Source organism: Salarias fasciatus, chromosome 5 (genome assembly GCF_902148845.1).
Source record: "Salarias fasciatus chromosome 5, fSalaFa1.1, whole genome shotgun sequence".
Taxonomy (NCBI): domain Eukaryota; kingdom Metazoa; phylum Chordata; class Actinopteri; order Blenniiformes; family Blenniidae; genus Salarias; species Salarias fasciatus.
The window spans coordinates 14,917,158-14,937,635 of NC_043749.1; the positions used below are offsets into that span (position 1 = coordinate 14,917,158).

The 20,478-nt window shown below is 44.9% G+C and overlaps 1 protein-coding gene across 1 annotated transcript; it reads left to right on the plus strand.

Moving 5' to 3' along the window:
* The first annotated feature begins 1,163 nt into the window (after nucleotides 1–1,163).
* On the plus strand, nucleotides 1,164–20,110 carry LOC115388103 (inter-alpha-trypsin inhibitor heavy chain H3-like). Its single transcript, XM_030091044.1, has 14 exons — nucleotides 1,164–1,235; nucleotides 4,821–4,981; nucleotides 5,055–5,159; nucleotides 5,468–5,630; nucleotides 5,715–5,825; nucleotides 6,273–6,401; nucleotides 6,505–6,621; nucleotides 6,728–6,896; nucleotides 6,978–7,088; nucleotides 7,182–7,363; nucleotides 7,437–7,616; nucleotides 7,693–7,814; nucleotides 8,887–9,095; nucleotides 20,010–20,110. The coding sequence occupies exons 1-14, from the start codon at nucleotides 1,164–1,166 to the stop codon at nucleotides 20,108–20,110; spliced, it is 1,932 nt and encodes a 643-aa protein (XP_029946904.1).
* The last annotated feature ends 368 nt before the right edge of the window (nucleotides 20,111–20,478 follow it).

Here is a 20,478-nt window from a genome sequence, read left to right on the forward strand (position 1 = left end):
GATTTTCTCAGGTGCGGTTTAAAAAGGATCAACTGTTCTACGTGGGTGGCTGAGTGAATATTTAGATTGATATATATATTCACTGGCGCCCCTTTAAAGTGTTACGACCCAGGGTCGTTGGGAGGTCACAGGGAGTGGTCTGTTGTGCTCTGTCGCTGCTCTTGCCTCTCCCCTCTGCTCAGGTGTTCCAGATTACGGTGATTGCCCCATGGAGCAGTATAAAAGCCAGACCGTGCACGCGCTCGGGGTGGTCGTTGTCTCTGTGGGTCGTCGTCGCTGCCTCGCTCCTCCGCTTGCTCCACCCGATGACATCCTCCTGCGAGGGCCTCCTCCCGCTCGCCGGCTGCAGGCTCTGGACTTCCTGATGACCCCCTTCTGCAGCGTCCCGTTCCTGCTTGTCGGCTGAGGGCTCCTGCCTTCCTGATGGTGTCCACCGTTCGCCTTTTGGTTATGTTGATGGATCTTTTGTTTACTTTATTTCATTAAATCTTCCTTTTACGCACGTTACCCAGTCTCTGTCTCCCTTGTTTTGTTGCGGCATTGAGCCGGCCGTAACAAAAGTCATTTCTTGTTTGCAATGCTTTGAAAGTGAATATTTGTCTGTTTGTCTGTTTTCAAAGATGACATCGATTGTGTTTGAGAACATTTCCGATGCAGTTTGTTTTTGAGCTTTAAACAGTAGCTTCCATCGTAAATTGCTTTAATGTTTGCAGCAAAAGCTCCATGTATGATTGCTTTGCCTGCTGTGTTTTCCCAGCACTTTCCTGACCTTGTTAGACCGATACTCTAAAAAAAAAAACTGTACATACTTGAAGACAGAATTAATAAATTTCATTTTGGCTTGACACAATGTAATAAAAGTCATAAGCTTGTTTTTTGACAGTGTTTAAATTAGGCCATCAAGAGTTATTTGTTTATAACCAGTGTTGTTTATCAATGCAGGTTATTTAAGTCCTCGCAAAGTTTACAGATTGAGCAACCTAATCTCTGATCAATTTCTGTCGTGTGTGGGTGTTTTTTTTATGGAGCAAGTGAGAGCTGTTGAGAGAGAAAGGAGAAAAAGAAGAGGTTTCCCTTTAAGAGCAGTAAGTACACATCCATGCTGTCCCCATTTGAGTTTAAAAGACAGTTTCAGCTGCTGGAGCTAATGTGGTGGAGGCATGATGGTGCGAGCTGTGGTGAGAATCACCCTCATTGGGCTGATGGTGGCTTTGGCAGCCACATTACCAAACAAGGTAAGACACACTGCAGTGAGCAAGAGGACACATTCTGCAGACATGAATTATGTATAGATGTACAATTTAAGAAGTCGGTCTCAGTCACAGCTCTGGCTTTTGTCTAAACATAAGAGAAAGCGGGTTGAATGACCTTCTGACTCTTTACTATCAAGGCTGCTGAACATTGACAGTTTTGATAGTTCTTTGACTTGATGACTACAAAACATTTTAAAGTTTGATTTTAGTTAATGATTCAGTATAAACAAATGAGAGTCTCCATGAAATATCTGAACAAAAGTTTAGAGTTTTATGTCTGATGTTTGAAAATATCTGAGGACTGTTTTATGCATAAAAATCAGGTTAAAGTGTCCACAAGGGGAAACTGAGTGCTTGTATTCAAATTTTTTTTTCTTTTTGTGAATTAAAAGATAAGTTCAGTTTAAACATTTTTCACGTTACAGAACGAAGTAGAACAATATACTCACCCCGAATGCTTTTCTGATCCGAACAGTGCTTCGGGAGAAATTTAGATCCATAGTCGAGCTGCAGACATCCGTATACTGTTTTCCAAAGGGGCATGTGTGGCGTCGGCTCCCAAAACGCCTTTAATCATCCAAAAACTCATTAGTTTCACCAATATTTCCTCATAGTACGCTCACGCCACTCCTCCATGACAGCCCGGTGTCGCAAAATACATGCTTTTGCAGTTTTACAGATCTCTGAAGTGAATACGGTGATTTGGATGCAAACTGAAGTACATTCACCAAGAGACACAGTAGGTGGCGCTGTGCACCTAAGTTGTTGGTCGCCAGCCGCTCCAAAGAAGAAGAATAAAATCTCTGAACTGCAAACTTCTTCTTCGGAGGGTTATGATCGATTTTCTTGTCGTGTCATCTGATCTCTGGCTGATCTCAGGCTGTATGTCTTGACATTCCGGTGAAGAGAGGAACAGAGCTGTCGACTGATCACCATCTGGTTGTGAGTTGCATTTGCTGGTGGAGCAGGTAACTGGACTCACTTGGCAGGCCCAAACATGTTGTGAGGGTCTGCTGGGAACATCTGGTGGAACCCTCTGTCAGCAGGGTTTTCAACTCCCACCTGGGAGAGCTACTCTCATATACCGAGGGAGGCTGGGGACATTGAGTCCGAGTGGACCATGTTCTCCACCTCCGTTGTCGAAGCACCTGCTCGGAGCTGTGGACGTAAAGTCTCCGGTACTTGTCGCGGTGGCAGCCCCGAACCCGATGGTGGACACCAGAACTAAGGGCTGCTGTCAAGCTGAAGAAGGAGTCCTATTGAGTCTTGTTGGCTCGCAGGACTCCCGAAGCAACTGACAGCTACCAGCAGGCCAAGCGAACTGCGGCCTGAGTGGCTGTGGAGGCATAAACTCGGGTCTGAGAGGAATTTGGGGAGGCCATGGAGGAGGACTACTGGCTGGCCTTGAAGAAATTCTGGTAAATTGTCTGGCGCCTCAGGAGGGGAAAGCAAGTCTACATCAACACCTTATAGCGGAGGAGGGGAGCTGCTGACCTCAACTGGGGATGTTATTGGACAGTGGAGGGAATACTTTGAGGACCTCCTCAATCCCGTCTTCCATGGAGGAAGTTGAGCCTGAGGTCTCAAAGGCAGACTCACCCATCATCCAAGCTGAAGTCACTGAGATGGTTGGTAAGCTCCTTGGTGGCAAGGCACAGGAAGTGAACGAGATTTGCCCTGAGTATCTTAAGGCTGAATCCCATTTCACCCCGTAGCACTCTTCCTTGGCCCTACCCCTCCGTTTTGCGCATTCACGTGGAGGGGTAGGGGTGTCCTGATTTTCATTATGACGGAGGGGTAGGAGGAAGTGGTGGGGCTATTCATCCCTCCAAACAGAGATTCTCCCGAGGCACACTCCAAACGGAGGGGTATGATCCAGTGGCGGCCGGTGGCGAGGGGCGGCGGCGGGAGCGCTTCTTTTGTCCGTCTACACTGCAAGTGGTGGGCAGGGTTAGTTCACTTCTGCATCGGCAGGAGCACTCGTTTCCACACCCGTGCATTGCAGGAGCGATGCCGATATGAATGAATGTACAGAAGGAGTTAGCTCTCCGCTTATTATTAAAAGTGGAGATGAATGTAAACACAGGAATGAAGGGAAACCGCACAAAGTCACATTTGACTACACGAGATTTGGAAGAGTGGGGAGCCGATTCTCTGACAGAATCTTCTCGTGTGTGTTCTGCTTCAGAGCGACACGCACCAGAGGATCAGGAGATGAATAACACGACAAAGCCATATTGAAGAGACGTATTGAATTGTTCTTCAGTTGCAAACAAGTTTACTGCAGGCAATCTTACACTTACCTGAAAACTAATGAATAAGCCTTGAATAAAATGGTTAAGTAAAATTTAGTATTGTCTCCGTCTCGATCTTTTCTCTCAGTAAGGCTTCCACTAAAGCACTCACAGATGTTGTATTGTTTTGCGCCCCCTCTTTGATCCCGTGCAGGTGGATATTATTTCGCCGTGCTCTCCCTTCTTGGTCATCTGTTTTTCCTCCAACTTTTTATGTAGTTTGATGAGGTCACATGTAGCTTCCTCGATGCTAACGACGCGCTCCTCCGCTTCTCAGATCCTCCTCTCTGCATCGTCAATCCTGTCATTCGTCTTCTGCAGATCCTCCCTGATACTGTTGAGACTGTCCACTGTCTCACGTCTGAACTCTCGTATCTCCCTCAGAACTGTCTCCAACTAGGACATTTTCTCCGATGTCTGCGGTGCTTCAGGTGTTAGCTCCTCAGCTAGTTCCGGCGCTTTGGGGCTACCTCGTGCTAGCCTCGCTGCTAGCTTAGCTTGCTCGTCGTCCTCGTCTGCGTTTGTTCCAGCTTTGCGTCTGTTTTCTACCTTTACCTCTTGTCTTGTTCCAAGCCCCAAATATGTTCTTTACATTATTACAGTTTTTATCTCGGGTTAACAGGGCGTTTCCTCAACTTTTATCAGAGCTTTTCTGTTTATGCTGCCGCCATGCTCGACCCGGAACCAGAAGCCATCAAAGCTCTCGATTTTGGGGTCAATCTACGCCCCTACCCTCACCTATAGTCATGAGCTTTGGGTCATAACCACAATGACAAGATCCCGGATACAAGCGGCTGAAATGAGCTTCCTCCGTAGGGTGGCTGGGCGCTCCCTTAGAGATAGGGTGAGGAACTCAGTCACCAGGGAGGAGCTCAGAGTAGAGCCGCGACTCCTCCACATCGAGAGGAGCCAGCTGAGGTGGCTTGGGCATCTGTTGAGGATGCCTCCTACACAACTCCCGAGGGAGGTGTTCCAGACATGTCCCACCGGGAGGAGACCCCGGGGAAGACGGAGGACACACTGGAGAGACGATGTCTCTCAGCTGGCCTGGGAACAACTCTGGATCCTGCCGGAAGAGCTGGAGGAAGTGTCTGGGGACAGGGAAGTCTGGGCAGCTCTGCTTAGACTGCTGCCCACGTGAGCCGGTTTCACATGTGTGGTTGAAAATGGATGGATGGATAGATTTTTCCATCCAACCTTTGGTCAACAGGTCATTCATTCAATCAGTCACTTGATACATAACTTTTGTTTGCTGCCTCTTGTGTTTTTTCAGGACGACTGGAACATCTACAGCTTCCACATTAACTCCACAGTCAGTAGCCGCTATGCCACCACCGTTATCACAAGCCGTGTGGCAAACCGCATGGCCGAATCCAAGGAAGTAGAGTTCCATGTCCGGATCCCCAAGAACGCCTTCATCACTAAATTCAGAATGTGTGTGATTCAAACAAACACGTTTTTGGATCCTTACAAAAATGTGTTCAAACCTTTCATTGGTTTATCTCAGGTTTATAGATGGCCAGGTGTATGATGGGAATGTGAAGGAGAAAGAGCAGGCACAGAGGCAGTACACCACCGCTGTGTCCCGAGGTCAAAGTGCTGGAATCGTCAGGTGAATGAACTGATCGATTTATTTTATTGCCTGCTCTGCGTCAAGCCGTTTCTAAGCTGTATTTGTTCAGGAACTTTGTGTGTTCCTCATGATATATGGAGAACAAACAGCAGCTTTAAGCACCTCAATATAATTGTAACTTTCTCTAATTTGCAAGGAAGAAGTATGAAAAGCCCAAGATACACACTTCACACATTCCTTGATGAGATTTCGACCTATTTATTATTATTTTTTTCAACTTTCCAATCTTCACATATTGTTAAATCATTGCGTGTGAGCTGGTAACATTTTTGCTGTTTGTGCTGCAGTTCAGTGGGGAGGACTCTGGAGGAGTTCAAGACCTCTGTCACCGTTTCTGCACACAACAAGGTCACTTTTGAACTCACATATGAGGAGCTGATGAAACGCACGCTTGGGAAGTACGAGCTGCAGATCCACGCTCGACCCATGCAGCCTGTCAAAGACTTCAAGGTATCTTTTCTTGTTGCTATAAGTAACCTTTACAAACAGGTGCCTGAGGTAACTACATTTAATTTTTGTGTGTTCTTTGGACAGATTGATGTGCACGTTCAGGAGAAAGCTGGAATCAGTTTCCTGGATGTTAAAGGAGGACTGAGCACTAATGCCCTGGCTAATGCCATCACTCAAACCCAAGCAGACGAACAGGTATCTGATGTAATATATATTTGACTTCTGTATTAGTATGTCAGCCACTTTCGGGTGATGGGTGGGATCTGAAGATTGAACTGTGTAAACAATGAATCCTGACAAGAGTTGGGGCTAAGAGTAGGGGACATTCCATCCATAAATGCATAAGTTCGATAGATTGTGGAAGTATAAACCTGCACAACTGATAGATTGCCCCCACTGCATGCTAATTTGCACTTCTAAAATGCACAACATGATTCACAGATCTTTGCACAAATAATGGACCCATTATTTGTGATCGAGAGAGTGCACAATTCTCCCTAATGCGCAATGCGCGATGACACACAGAATCAAACAACAAAATCCAAAACTTCTACAACTTTTCTTCTGTTATACTGAATGATTCAAATAACCAACTTGAAAATGTTGCCGACTGAGCAAAATCTTATTCCCTCCTGTTTCCAGGCCTGGGTGCATTTCTATCCGACCGAGGACCAACAGAAAGCATGTGACAGCTGTGATGAGCAGGGTTTGAATGGAGATCTGGTTATTGTTTATGACGTCAACAGGAACTCCACACTGGGAGACATCATGGTAAAGCAAGAGTAATTTTCCACAAGAAAAAAACCTATCAATACAATAATAATAATGTTATATATCTTCCGTTCCATGTAAATTTTTCATTCTTCCGTTTAAGGTATCTAAAGGATACTTTGTTCATCACTTCGCTCCAGCCAATCTTTCCCGAATACCAAAAAATGTTGTCTTTATCACTGATCGAAGTGACTCAATGTATGGCAGTAAAATTGAACAGGTACAGTATTTGAAAAAACAAAATTATGATATCGAGTACCACTTTAATAGATGATAAAAAACAAAACATGACATAAAAATCAGAACATGTCAACATGTTTCTCCAGACTCGAACAGCATTGATCCACATTCTGGGTGACCTGGCAGAAGACGACTACTTTGGTCTCATTACTTTCGATGATAAAATTTTTCACTGGAAACAAGAACTTGTTCAGGCAAATAGTGCAAACTTGGACAGTGCAAAAAATTTTGCACGAGAAATTTCAGATAGAGGAGGTGAGTTTTCAGGAGCTGCTGTTCTTTAACATCAACATTCATGGTTTGGTGCTGAAGTCGATTTCTGATGCATTGTTTCAGGCTTTGACATTGACAGAGCAGTGCTGGAAGGATCCAATATGCTGAACGCACATCTCAGAGAAGGCTCAGCATCTCTCCTCATACTTCTTACAGATGGAGATCCAACCTTAGGTCATACTGAAGCCCGTACAAAAAAAGTACATATTAGGAACAGTTCACTGTTGTTCTGAGACTCAGCTGGTCTCATGTCTTGTGTTCATGCAGGAGAGACAAATGTTGAAAGAATACATTCAAATGTAAGACAAGCCATTGCAGGAAAGTTCCCACTCTATTGTCTTGGCTTCGGTTTTGATGTGAATTTTGAGTTCCTGGAGAAAATGGCACTTCAGAACAATGGCGTAGCGCGCCGGATTTATGAGGAGTCTGATGCTGCCATTCAGCTGAAGGTACGTTCCTCCTCACTATCAATGCACTTTGCAGCAAAACCATGTTGTAACTTCCATACTTTAATATCTACAGGGTTTCTATGAAGAAGTGGCCACTCCTCTTCTGACCGATGTAACCATGTCCTACAAAGGTGGGAGCAATCTAACCCAGACTGTCTTCAGCCAGTATTATAATGGCTCTGAGATCGTGGTGGCTGGTCAGATCGACGACAACAACATTGACTCCTTCATTCCTCAAGCTGTGGCCATTACGGTGAGGATGGATCCATAATGCAGCTGTATATGTACAAAACTTTTCCCAGTATTTGAATATTGTGTCTTTATGACAGAGAACTGAAAGAAAGACCTTTTCTGAAACAAACAGCCCAGTGGAGACAAGTGAAACAGTGTCTGACAACCAAACTCAGAGAGTTTGGGCCTACCTCACTGTCAAACAGCTTCTGCAGAAAGAGTAAGTGTGAAATCTCTGTCTCTGGCATCTGATATGAACAACCATACATCAATGAGCTGAAACACCATTTGTCTTTAACTAATTACTGACCTCAGTCAGCACATCTATCACAGTATGATCAGAAATATTGATTTCATGGTCAGTCAGCGGTCTTTCATAGTTGCTGAGCTCTCTTTATCGTGATCATGACCCGTTATTCAAATAAGTTACCACAACATCATGCAGAAGGCCAGATGTTCCTAAAAATACAATAAATATGGTACACCTGAAAACATTTTTTCTGTAAAGGAGGGGGGTGGATCTTCATTGGGTGGCAGCACTACGGACAGACTCCGGTCAGAGAATCTTCAACCAGCTTTATTGACATGCAGCAGGGAACTGGAACAGGTCATTTGGGGTGTATATTTACATGAACATGTGTATATACGTGTGTGGTCTGGAATAAAGAAATAAAAAAAAAACATAAAAGGTGTCATGGGGATGATTCCGTAATATTAGCAATCAGTATAATGTGTCTGGTATACAATAATATCACATTAAACAGGAAACATACAGTAATGCAAATAATCACTAGTAAACAGGGGGACACATGGCGAAAACACACAGGACATTCATATACAGGGGGTTTAGGTCATTAAAGGATAAGTAAACATGGTTAACATGGTGCAAAAGTAAACACAAACACAGGCACGTGACACAGATGAGACATTAGGTGGGCTGCAGTACACATGGGTCATAAACACGATCATAGTTAACTTCTACTCTTCCAAATAGACCCAAAGGGGTAATACCACACAATTATCAAAGTTAGGAACTTACTTCAACTTCAAATAACGCACACGGAACATGGAAAACTGTCCAGTCACTCCCTCTTCTGTGCCAGAGTGGAGCAGAGCCGAATCAATTAAGGGCAGTGCGCTGCTCTGCTGTTCATGCTCTCTCTGCGTGCTGAGGCGTTCAAGGGAGCTCCGTAAAGAGCAGTGTTCATCGCATAGGCTTTCAGACATTTTCCTTCAATACTTTGATTGAAGGGTCACCAGAAACAACCGTTTACCAGCTGTTTATGATGCAGGCTGCTCATGTCTGGATCTGAGAAAGAGGAAGTGAAGAAAAATATCTTGGAGCTGTCTCTGAAGTACAGCTTTGTGACCCCGCACACATCCATGGTGGTCACTAAGCCACCCGGGGAGACGGCCGATGTACTGGATAAACCAAAGGAGGGGAACCAAGAGTCTCGGATCTCAGGAAATCCTCCTCAAGGAGCTCTTCCTCCTCCTCCAGGTGCTGCTGCTCCTCTTCCAGATGGTTTAATTCCTCTTAAAGTTAGTGCTGATGTTGGTAATTATTACATCACAAAATGAGTAATTGTTTTTCCAATCAGTGTAAAATTTAAGTAACCACAAACGGATCATTCAAAATGCAGAATTTTTTTTAAATGATGTATAGACGTCTTGGTTTTTGTTGATGTTTTCTCTCAGCAGCAATGAGTTGTATTCCAACTCAGGCATCTTCACGGTTTGACTTTGCAGTGACCTGTTCACATGTTTGTACATTGAATGAATATTACGGTACTAGACAATTGTTAATGAACTACTGTGTTCTTCATTGTGAGTTTGTTTTGCTGTTAAAATACATACGCTGTCAAAAACATAATGTAACAAGAGATTACTGAAGAAAACAAAAGTTCTGCATCAGTTAAAGATTCTTTTTCTCTTAAGGACGAAGAAGAATCCAACACGGTATGACACTCAATCCTCTGCAAAAGTATTCACCAACACCAGAACTCATAATGCTTATTTTTATTTCTTCATCATAAAAGAAAATGTAATTAATACCAATCATTAAACAAACATTAACATAGATGCTGCTTGTTTATTTTTATTATTTTTAAATTTTCTGAAAGTGATAACTTACAGAAATACTGTTTTGCAGAACAAAAATAAAACATTGTCACTGTTGGATGTGAATGCCCGACAAAGGCTAAAAAGTGACTAAAGCTACGTTCACACCGGACGCGTTGCAAGCGTCACGGGCGTCACTGACGCCTCAAAGTGTGAAGTGTGGAATTCGACGCGTGTTCAAATTACACACGACGCCCGGGAGTGGGAGGAGCTTGTGTACTGTCTTCATGTTGACAATGGCGGAATCGGTGCCGAAATCGATCTGCTAAAGCTGATTTCACTTTAGCTCTAAACTCTTCAAATGTATAACTTTATCAAGATTTTTTTTTTAATTAGGCGACAAAGTGGTCGTTTAGAGCCCGAGTGTGACGTTTGTTTGTCCGAATACCAACTGTTTATGATTTTCTTCGGGCAAATTCGGCAAAATGTAAGCCAGCCGCAGTGAGCGGCTCCAGCACGGAGGTGTCAGAGAAGCAGGGAGAGAAGCAGAGCACACATGAACCCTGGACCCGCCACGGGGTCCGTGGCGGGCTGTTCCCCCGACCCAGCGGTCCAGCCTCCGACCGGCTTTGGCGGCGGGTGACCCAGCGGTCCTACAGAGCGGGCCCGCCGCTGGGTGAGACCGCGCGTCTCGGTCCTGCTGCGGGTCGCCGAGGAGCCGGTCGGAGAGGCGTGGGCGGCCGACGGTGTGATCCGCGTCGCCCGCCGCCAAAGCCGGTCGGAGGCTGGGCCGCTGGGTCGAGGGAACAGCCCGCCACGGCGCCGTGGCGGTGGGCCCCCGTGGCGGGTCCAGTGTTCGTGTGTGCCCGCCGGCGAGCGCAGAGTTTCTCACACCCTCCGGGGCCGGACCCAGATCACGGGGCCAGCGTGAGGATGAGGTTCGCTTTCGGCGGTACTTCCGCCTCTCCCGGGCCCAGTTTGACGAGCTTCTGGCCTGCATCAGCGCTCAGAGTGCTCGTCTGTGATTGGATGACGCGCGCGTTGACGCTTCGAAAGTTCAATTTTCCCAACTTCAGGCGTTGACGCCCACAACGCGTGACGCGCGTCGCCAACGCTCGAAAAGCTCGGAAAGCGACGCTCGAAAAGCGCCTGATGCGCGTCAGGTCCGTTGAAGCTCGTCCACCACAGACTTTGAATGTAAAAGCGACGCCCGTGACGCTTGCAACGCGTCCGGTGTGAACGCACCATTACTGAGGTTTTCCTGGAGCGACAGATTGTGTTTTCTTAATTATATTCATCTTAGAGAGCAAATTTCAGTTAGAAACTATCTGAAGGTAATTACTGACAACACCTGACAGTTTTGTTATTTTCTCCCTCAGGAGCGCGTGTCATGTATTTTCGGGATCCTAAATGTACGTATGTATGTACAGCATATAATGTATATTTGTGAACTTTACCTGAGTGTTGTATTATCATACATCATCTTAGAGACCGTCTTTTTGACACTCTTTAACCTGTTAATAGCAGCAGGTGAGTGAGACAAAGTTTGACCCATGTTCCTCTGCATCCATAATAATATCAACAAACCTAACCATGGTTATTTATGAATAATCACAGATTTGTTGTTCATTGCATAGTCATCCAATAAACAGAGATAGGTGCTGCTTGTTTATTTATTTTTTGAACTCCTGTGCGATGCAGAGAACTTCACACAGCAACAGAACAAAAACATTTTAGCCGTTGGATGTAGATGTCCTACAAATGCTAAAATGTTCTTCACTGAAACTGAAACTAAGTTTTATTTAATAAGATACGCCTTTGCTAGAAATTTTCAATTTGAAACTCTCAAGATCATTACTGACAATATGTGATGGCTGTCTCTTGTCAGGTTCTTCCACCATGTTGAGATTAATAATCGACGGCGATTTGGGTACGTATGTACTATCGATGTAAACTTCAGTGTTCTGTCGACAATGTTACACCAAAAAGTCATCATAGAGAGTTTCTTCTGACACTCTTTTAAACCTGTTCATGCCAGCAAATGAGTGAGGCACCCTTGAAAAGATTTTTGATTGAAGCAGTTTTGTTCATCTTTGATCAAAGTTGGTGTAAAACTTACAACGAAATGAAAAATAAAGGTGATGAATCTATATTGTACATATTTAAAACATGAAACACTTTAAATCTACAGAAGACTTTAGAATGTTCTCATAAACCAAGCTTTGACTCTCCAGAGAACTTATAGATATTGACAGCAATACATTCTGTCACTTTATGAAAAAAAAGCTCAATTTGAAAGTTGTAAAAGTGATTTTCTTATTCGGTATTTAAAGGTGCATTAAGGAGTTTGCATGTTTTATGCGAAACAGTGCCCTCTGCAGGCCTTGGGCGTAATGCAGCTTAGTGAAAAACTCGTGCCTGTGGCTCGCGTGCACGGAAGAGGGGAACTCCTTCCTCGCTCTCTTAGTAGCGCTCATGTAAAATTTAAGTTTCTTTTACCTGGTGGAGTCTGTGCTGGAGCTGTGGCAGTGCTAGAAGCCAGTCTTTTCTTACTTTCTGGAAGATCCTGCTCAGTTGTTGCTCACTATGCACCTGGCAGAGTAATGGCGGACAAAACGAAACTTAATGTGGCGAGATGAATCAGATTAAACAGAAGCCGGACAACGCCACCTTGGGGATTGCACCCAAGGAAATAAACTGAAATTAATGATTTTTGAGGACACTCGGGTTCGTGGCTTAAAGCTCGTGTCCAGAGTTTTGAAAGAGAGAGGTTTTTTTTAATCCAACGTCTCAGGTTCCGCCCTCCCTCTGCTTTCATGAGCGACCAAGCCACGCCCCTTTAATTGTGAACGCAAATTATCTGTTGGGTGAAAATGAGAGCCTCCGAGTCCTACAGCATCCTACATGTTTAGCTGTTTACGGTGGATGTTCAGCAGACCATGGATATATCCGAGGTAAGCGGGCCGGCTGCTGCGGAGCTAACTCTGCCTGGGCGAGTGCGCGTGCTCTCTGTCTGCGTGCACACTTTGACTGATGGCACGAGAATGCAGAAGCTCGAAGTCTATTGGCTGACGCTGACCGGCGCTTTTTCGGATAACATGGGGCTCTATGAGACGAAGGCGGGGCTCATAAATACATTTTTATATTGCTTTATGCTAATGTTATATTGTAGTATCGAACCAGACTGACACATTTAAGCTCTGTTGAAAAATGATACATACGTTGGAAACGAACGGAAACTCTGGACACGAGCTTTAAGAAGCAGGAGACGTGGGTTCTGGCCAACAGAAAAATCTTGATTAAGGTGCATTAAGGAGTTTTACAACCTTAAAAATACTTATTTTCCACCATAAATATGTTACACATTTTTAATGATGTGTCCAATGTGCCCTGACATATTCATTACAAGTACCTCTAACAGCGCTAAATTGTCACTTGAAAGTTGCAGTGCCGGTCCGGCACCAGCATTTTTTTGGGGGAGAATTTGAAAGGAGTGACGTAATGCGCGCTCCGGCTGATTAGGTTTCATTATGTCCGCCATTACTCCGCCAGGTGCATATGTGGCCAGGTCGGATGGTTTTCTTTACATAATAAATTATAATTACTTTAAATAACACTATAAAGTTGCTAAAATTGGAGACATTTATATTTACAACGCCAACTGGTAGAAACCAGCGTCCCCAAGGTTATCCTGCACAGATAAAAAGGCTGCAGATTCGTTGGACTGATGGACCGGAAACAGACATCAAAATAGACTTTGCTTTATTTAATTTTAACATTCACTTATGATACAAATATTTTCCCTTTAAAAAATGCATTTCCATTCACACACTCATCCATTCAATTAAAAATAAAGTTACAAAATGGAACCTGCATGCCTGGAAAATAAATCACATTGAAATGTGGCCTACTAAAACAGCAGCAGCACAAAGGAGGAAGCCCAAATGGCAGCAGCAGAAACCAGTCACGTGGAAGGAAAAGGCCCGTCTCTGCGACCCTAAAATATTATAATTGGAATTTAGTTTGAGCCTAATTTAATTAATTAAGATGGAGAGGAATATTGAACTTACCCAGAACCTTTCAGGCAAATCTCACCGGATCCGCAGTGGCGTATGAGTTGCCACACGACATGGGGATCTACACAGCAAACCGTGTTAGATCCCAAAATATTCTGAATTTAGAATGGAAGCACAGAAACCCATACTCACAGAACAGGTGCGCTGATGCTCGTGAGAGAACAGGAAGGGAGCACTCAATATTAACTGCAGCGGCGCCTACAAACACGCACGGGTTAGGAACGAGGCGAGTATTTTATGAATGAAGCGCCGATAGTAATCACTCACCCCGCCAGAGACGGCGTTCAGATCACCGACCGCGTGAACTCAAGAGCGGTGGAGAAGCAAGTTTAACTTGTCTTTAGGTGAACCGAGGGTTTCATGGCAGCTTCTGTGCTCCTGCAGCACTGCTTGAACTGACAAACGCCAGAGGGAGACGCGCAGGTGAGTTGAGTCTGCAATTAAAACTCCGGTGTGGCGCGAGGTGCCGCCCAGCGTGCGTGCGTGCACACAGTGCAGTGCGCGTACATATGATAGTGCACGCCCATGCACCACTACACATAGTGAGCAACAACTGAGCAGGATCTACCAGAAAGTAAAAAAAGACTGGCTTCTAGCACTGCTACAGCTCCAGCACAGACTCCACCAGGTAAAAGAAACTTAAATCTAACTTGAGCGCTTCTAAACGAGCGAAGACGGAGTCCCCCTCTTCCGTGCACGGGAGCCACAGGGACGAGTTTTTCACCAAGCTGCGTTACGCCCAAGGCCTGCAGGGGGCGCTGTTTCGCATAAAACGTGCAAACTCCTTAATGCACCTTTAAATATTAAATTTCAAAAACACATTCACTCCTCTTAAAAGAAGGGGAAGAGGGGGGGAAGCCCAATCAGAAGCTGAGGCTTACCGGTGGGACACAGGTAGTAGGGGAAATGAAGGCCTCGGAAGGATCACCCCAGACACACGTGGGCACTTTCACTCACTGAAAATAAAGGTGAACACACTCAAACCAAAAGGGGTGCACAGCACATCACACGGGATGGAGGCACCATCACCCAGGGACACTGATGCCACCACCGTTGCTCTCAGCTTCTGGAAGGGAGGGAAGAAAGACAAGGGGAGTTAAAAAGGGCTTTTCGTTCCCTCTCATTCATACATTAAAAAAAAAAAAAAGAAAATAATTAACAACTAAACACGAGGGGGAGGGCAGCCACAACTCACAAGTAAAATAAATAAATGCAAACCTGTAACTGCCACACCCAAACAAAACAAAAATAAATGAAAAATAACCAAAGGATGAAAACAAAATAGGAAACAATAACCAGAAGAGCAACAAAATATACCAACACTGTCTTAAACTAAATTAATCAAATCAAAAAGAGGAGATAACGCAAACAGATCGCTCCTGTCTTCCGCCTGGCGTTCCACCAGCGTACAAGCCCGGTTCAGGTGGTCAGCCAGTTGCTTGGAGTGCAGCAAACTGCCGACGGCCGACTCCACGGAGCAGAGGCAGACCAGGCGTAATTATGTGTGCCCACACTGGTCGTGGCAGCAACTCGGAAAGGCAAAACAGCTGGCAGGTTCCACTGCAGATTGATCAGCTGCTGCTGAGAAACAATTGAAAAAGGCAGTCATACACCTGCATGAGCCAGCTTAGAATATGAGGGTGTCTAGACTGCGTACCTGGCAGAAAAACACCTAATTGGCACACCCAGTAGGAGAGGTGGGGGATCGGTGACCTCACGATAGCCACCTAACTGCAACTTGGCCCACAGATGAAGGGGAAAAGCACCCCTAACGCAGCCGAACAGACAAACACAGCTCACACAGCTCACACCAGGAAGTGAGGAAGCCCAGGGGCAGGGTCTACTCCAGACTCAGCGGCAAAGGCTGTGCCAATGAGAATGACATACTTTTATACTGCTTTTATTAAGGAAATCAAGTCAGCAGCAGCACGCATTACGTCACATTCTCTCAAATTCACCCCCCAAAAATTCTGGTGCCGGACCGGCACTGCAACTTTCAAGTGACAATTTAGCGCTGTTAGAGGTACTTGTAATGAATATGTCAGGGCACATTGTACACATCATTAAAAATGTGTTACATATTTATGGTGGAAAATAAGTATTTTTAAAGTTGAAAACTCCTTAATGCACCTTTAAATAATACATTATTTTGTCATGATCGCATGTTTAATAAATATCACATCTTTCAGTTGGTAACAGAGACAGTTACCGAAAGTGTGTTATTCACAATTTTCCTGAGTTTACTGCTTCATTGGGGTGGAAAAAGAATGAATTCCCAAAATTCCAGTTGTTTCAAGGTAATTTTCATCAAATCACACAATAACACACAGTAAAGCCAACTCATCCAGTCATCCAAACACTTCTTATCTTTTTGCAATCACTCAAATTTGTATTCATCATGTCGACGACATACTTACAGTAATCATAACGTGTTGAAAATACTTTGTGTAATTTTACAGGGAAAATAAAATAAAAATACCACTGAAATTTAAACTGTCTTCCTACAGATTTTAAAACTACAAGAATGAAAAAAAGTGTCATTTATTTAGTTATGATTATTTTCATTTTCTTACAAATGCCTTTATCATTTTTCAACTTGTTCTCATGTCTCACTTTCTCTTCAACCATTTAGTGTACAAAGTCACCAAAGTCAAACGCATCAAGACTACACAGCCTGCAACTGTGGAGCCTGCAACTGCTGGTAAAACATTACAAATCTTATCAATAAAGACATCGGGGTCCACATCGTTGTTTGTCTAAAAATGCGACGACTGGTAACAGGGCCGGCCCGGGCTTCGGAGGCGCCCCAGGCGAGCGCCCCAGGCGAGCGCCCCTTGGGAGCGTGGTCTTCGAGCAGCCCCGAGAGTTGTTGAGCTGGGGGGGTGGGGGTGGGGGGGTGACGGGGGGTGCTGAGGAGCGATGCCGAACGATACCAATCAGTGCCGAGCAGCGCCGAGGAGTGCGGTGCGTCGGACCGCTGCACAGCGGGGCACATGGAACACAGAGCGTCATGGCGCCCCTTGTACGACCGCGGCGCCCCCCTCCGGGACGTGGCGCCCTAGGCGGCCGCCTAGTCCGCCTATGCCTAGAGCCGGCCCTGACTGTCAATGATTTATCCAACGCCCTCATATTTCTACTTTTTGATGTCTTTAAGTCACAATTTAATGCTGATCACTCTGTTAAAGAGGAAATTTGAATGAATAGCTAAGAGGAAATTACAGTTTTTATGTTCCGTATAACTCTGCTTGTCTCTGCATGTTTAGCTACTCGTCTGCACAGATTTTTGATTACAACTGAAACTAGGGACCTGCCTATATGCTTTGACATGCCTGGAGATCCCTTCATTAAACTGCTTCACCATCCCAGTAGAGGTCAGTGACGATCTCCTTTATGCCTCCATCCTCTCGGATCTTTTATTTATCTGATGGAAGAGGAGCTCTGATTCTGTCTCTCTTTCTTCAGAGTTGTTTGTAAATGGGGAGCTCGATTCAGAAACAACTGGAGTCTTCCAGAAGATCGTCATCCACTTTGAAGCTGATAAACATGTTGAGGTTGACGCCAAAGGAGTCTCAATACGAGTGGGAGAGAATACAACACGACTCACTGGAGGTGATGTGTTCACAAATGACAGGTGATTTTTCATTGTGACCATTAGCAGTGTGTAAAACTGAGTGTTGAACTGTCTTATCAGAGTGAGTCTGTCAGGAATAATTTGACCCTTAGAGGACCCCATACCCACATCCACTCCCTAAATCCTCATTGTCAAGTGCCTGAAGGTGACAATTCATTGTTAATTATGTTCATGTTGAGGTTGGTTGTGTTTCTGAGGTGTCCTCATTAAAATAGAAGTGTGTAATTTTACATGACTATGATCGTAAAAGCTAAGGGTGTTTGCTTTGTTAAACAATAAAACAAATGCTTTCTCAGTTTGAAGGTGATCACAAGGTCTAAGGAAATAGACATTGCAGCTGGAGACGCACGAATAGTAATCATTGTCCATGAAAAGGCTGGTAGAGAGTTCCTCTGGCCCGTCATGAGACAGAAACCATCGACCACCAACATTGAGGGACTTTTAGGTGAGTGAAAAGAGATGGAAAGTGTTTTTTCTGTCTTTGTCGGCTCTGTTTTAAAAGTCATTGTATTTGCATGTGTGATTGTACATCTTGTAGCTTATATATACTGAATATGTTTTGCACCCGGCTGAGGCGCTCTCCTAATGAGGAGACAGATACTGTGGTTTGTATTTGTGTCCCTTTTTCACTGAGCTTTACTGCCTTTCTCTGTGTCCAGCTCTAAAACCAGCAGAATGTGAGGATATAGAAGACTTTCCTGTTGTAACAAAGAAGATGAAAGACCAGGGGTTCCCTGTTACACGGTATTGTCAATTCATATCAAAACGTGTTCATGAAACAGACTTTTAGTGTTCTGGTTTTCTGGCCTTGTAAACCAGTCCCGCCCATTCCACATCCACATTTGGATTTTGGAGCTGGGGTGGGTCTGGGGACAACCCAATACAGACTTGGTGAAGGGGGCTTCGGCTTTGAGTGACAGCGCACTTCAGCCAATCAGCGTGTCAAAACAAATACGTCTTCAAAATGCGTTGGCTTCTCTACAGGTTAGCTTTAGCTCTTTAGCGCTACCTTCTCGACATGCAGCGAAAATGCGCAAAAACGTCTTTTCTTGTTAGAAATTCACCAGGCGCAGATTCTTGCACTTGCTTGATTGTTGTAATACGATAATTTTACTTATTGCAGCTTTCAGATGATGGTTAAAGTTTATCTCCGTAATCTCCGCTACGTGCAGTGATGTCGTCGCTTCCAGTTTACCCACTGGAATTCGCCAAAAAAATTTGAAAAAAACCCCCAAAAAATGGCAACACTGATTGGTTCGGCCGTTTCATGGCCGAGTCGCATTCTCTTTCTTTTGGCTTGTCCCCAGACCCACCCCATCTCCAAAATCCAAATGTGGATGTGGAGTGGGCGTGGCTGGTTTACGAGGCTACTAGTTTTCCATTTCAAATATGAATGTTCTTTTCTGTTTTTCTGTTGTAGTGACGTTGCTGTTCACTACAGCGTCACCCCTCCTGAGACGATGATATGCTGGCTGTTGCCTGCTGACTCTGCCTTGGAGAGACCTGTCAATGATTTCTTCGTTGCTCAACTTTGAATAGGAGAAATGTCACTTCAAACCTAAAAACAATAAACCTTTCCCAGAGCTTGAGTTGTTCAATTTCATGCCTGTTGACTCGATTCTCTCCAGTACTTTGTTTAAGCGTTGGTCATGCTGTTCTGCTGTGTTGCCGTAAATGAGAATATCATCCATGCAGATAGCCACTCCATCTCGATCATTCAGGGTCTCCACCATCTGCCAGATGGTATCTGCCAGAAACCTGAGGCCGCATCCAGTGATGTAAACATGGTGGCACCGCTGAGCTTCGCAGTGATTTCCTCAGCAGTTGGGAGAACAAACCTCTCCCTCTTCACAGCCTTGTTTAACTTTGTCAGATCGACACATATGCACACTTTGCATCTTGGGGCTGGCACCATAGGTGCGCACCAATCTGTTGGTTCAGTCACCTTTTCGATGACTCCATTCACCTCCATGCATGCGCTGTATTTCCTCTTTTACTTTCTCTAAGAGGGGCAGGAGAACTCTCTGGGTGGTATGTACTGTATGGCTCTATGTTCTCTTTTGGATGTATTTTCAAAGGCTTGAGAGTTCCGCGCTCAACCAATGCTTTGTGCACTTCCTCAGTGCATTTGACTAGTCCCATTGCACATGCTGTGTCTTTGCCCAGCAGGTCATTAGCTGTGTGGCTCTGGATCCCATATCCTGCGAATAAGTAATGCTTTTCTTTGTATAGGGCATCTGCTTGAAATTTCCCTAAACAGTTGAGCTGACCACTGGAGCTGCTCACTGGTGCAATGTTTGACTGCACCAGCGTGTGCTCAGGGACTAAACATGTTTAACTGGTGTTGCACAGATCACAACCTCTACAGTCCACTGATCCCTTGCTCTGTTGGAATCTGTCAGAACTCCAAGGAAATATGGGGTCTGTGAAACAGTCTCTGCTTCTGCCACTTCTCTAAAGGACTTACTGTGGCACATTCTTTCCCAGTGGCCCACCTTTTTGTTTTGGTTGCCTGTAGAGTGTTTGGCTGGACACTTATGTTGGTCGCTATACTTCATTTTGCCACATCTTCCACATTGTGGCTCTCTGTTCGTTGTGCATTGTCTCTTTTTTAAATTTTTCCACAGTTGTTTTCCTCTGTGCGAAGGCTCGGTGGTCCTCCGGCACCACTGCACACGTCTCTCCCTGCTGGTCCACCTGCCTGGTTGCTTCCTCGGACTGGCGTACAGCCAGAATAGTTTGGGATAATGTGAGCTGTGCTTCCAACTGCAGTTTTTGAGACATCTCTTTGTCATTAATTCCCTTTGGTGGAAGCATGCCCGCTCGTGAATAACATTCCTTTAGGGGTCGAAGTATCAAATTTTGAATGAATGCCTTGAAAATGTTTTCCGCTTCCAAGCCCATGGCGTAAAGGACTGACCTGGTAGCTGGAAACACCACTTCCAATCACCCATTCTGTCGGGCGGTCGAACAGGAAATTCTCAGGCCGATTAAACTTGGCCATCTTCCTGGAGCCGTGTGTCCGTCAACAGCTTCTGACACCATGTAAAGTAATCCAATGTCTACACAAAGTCTTGCAATAAACGTGAGGTTTTCTTCTTGCTCCGACATAGCAC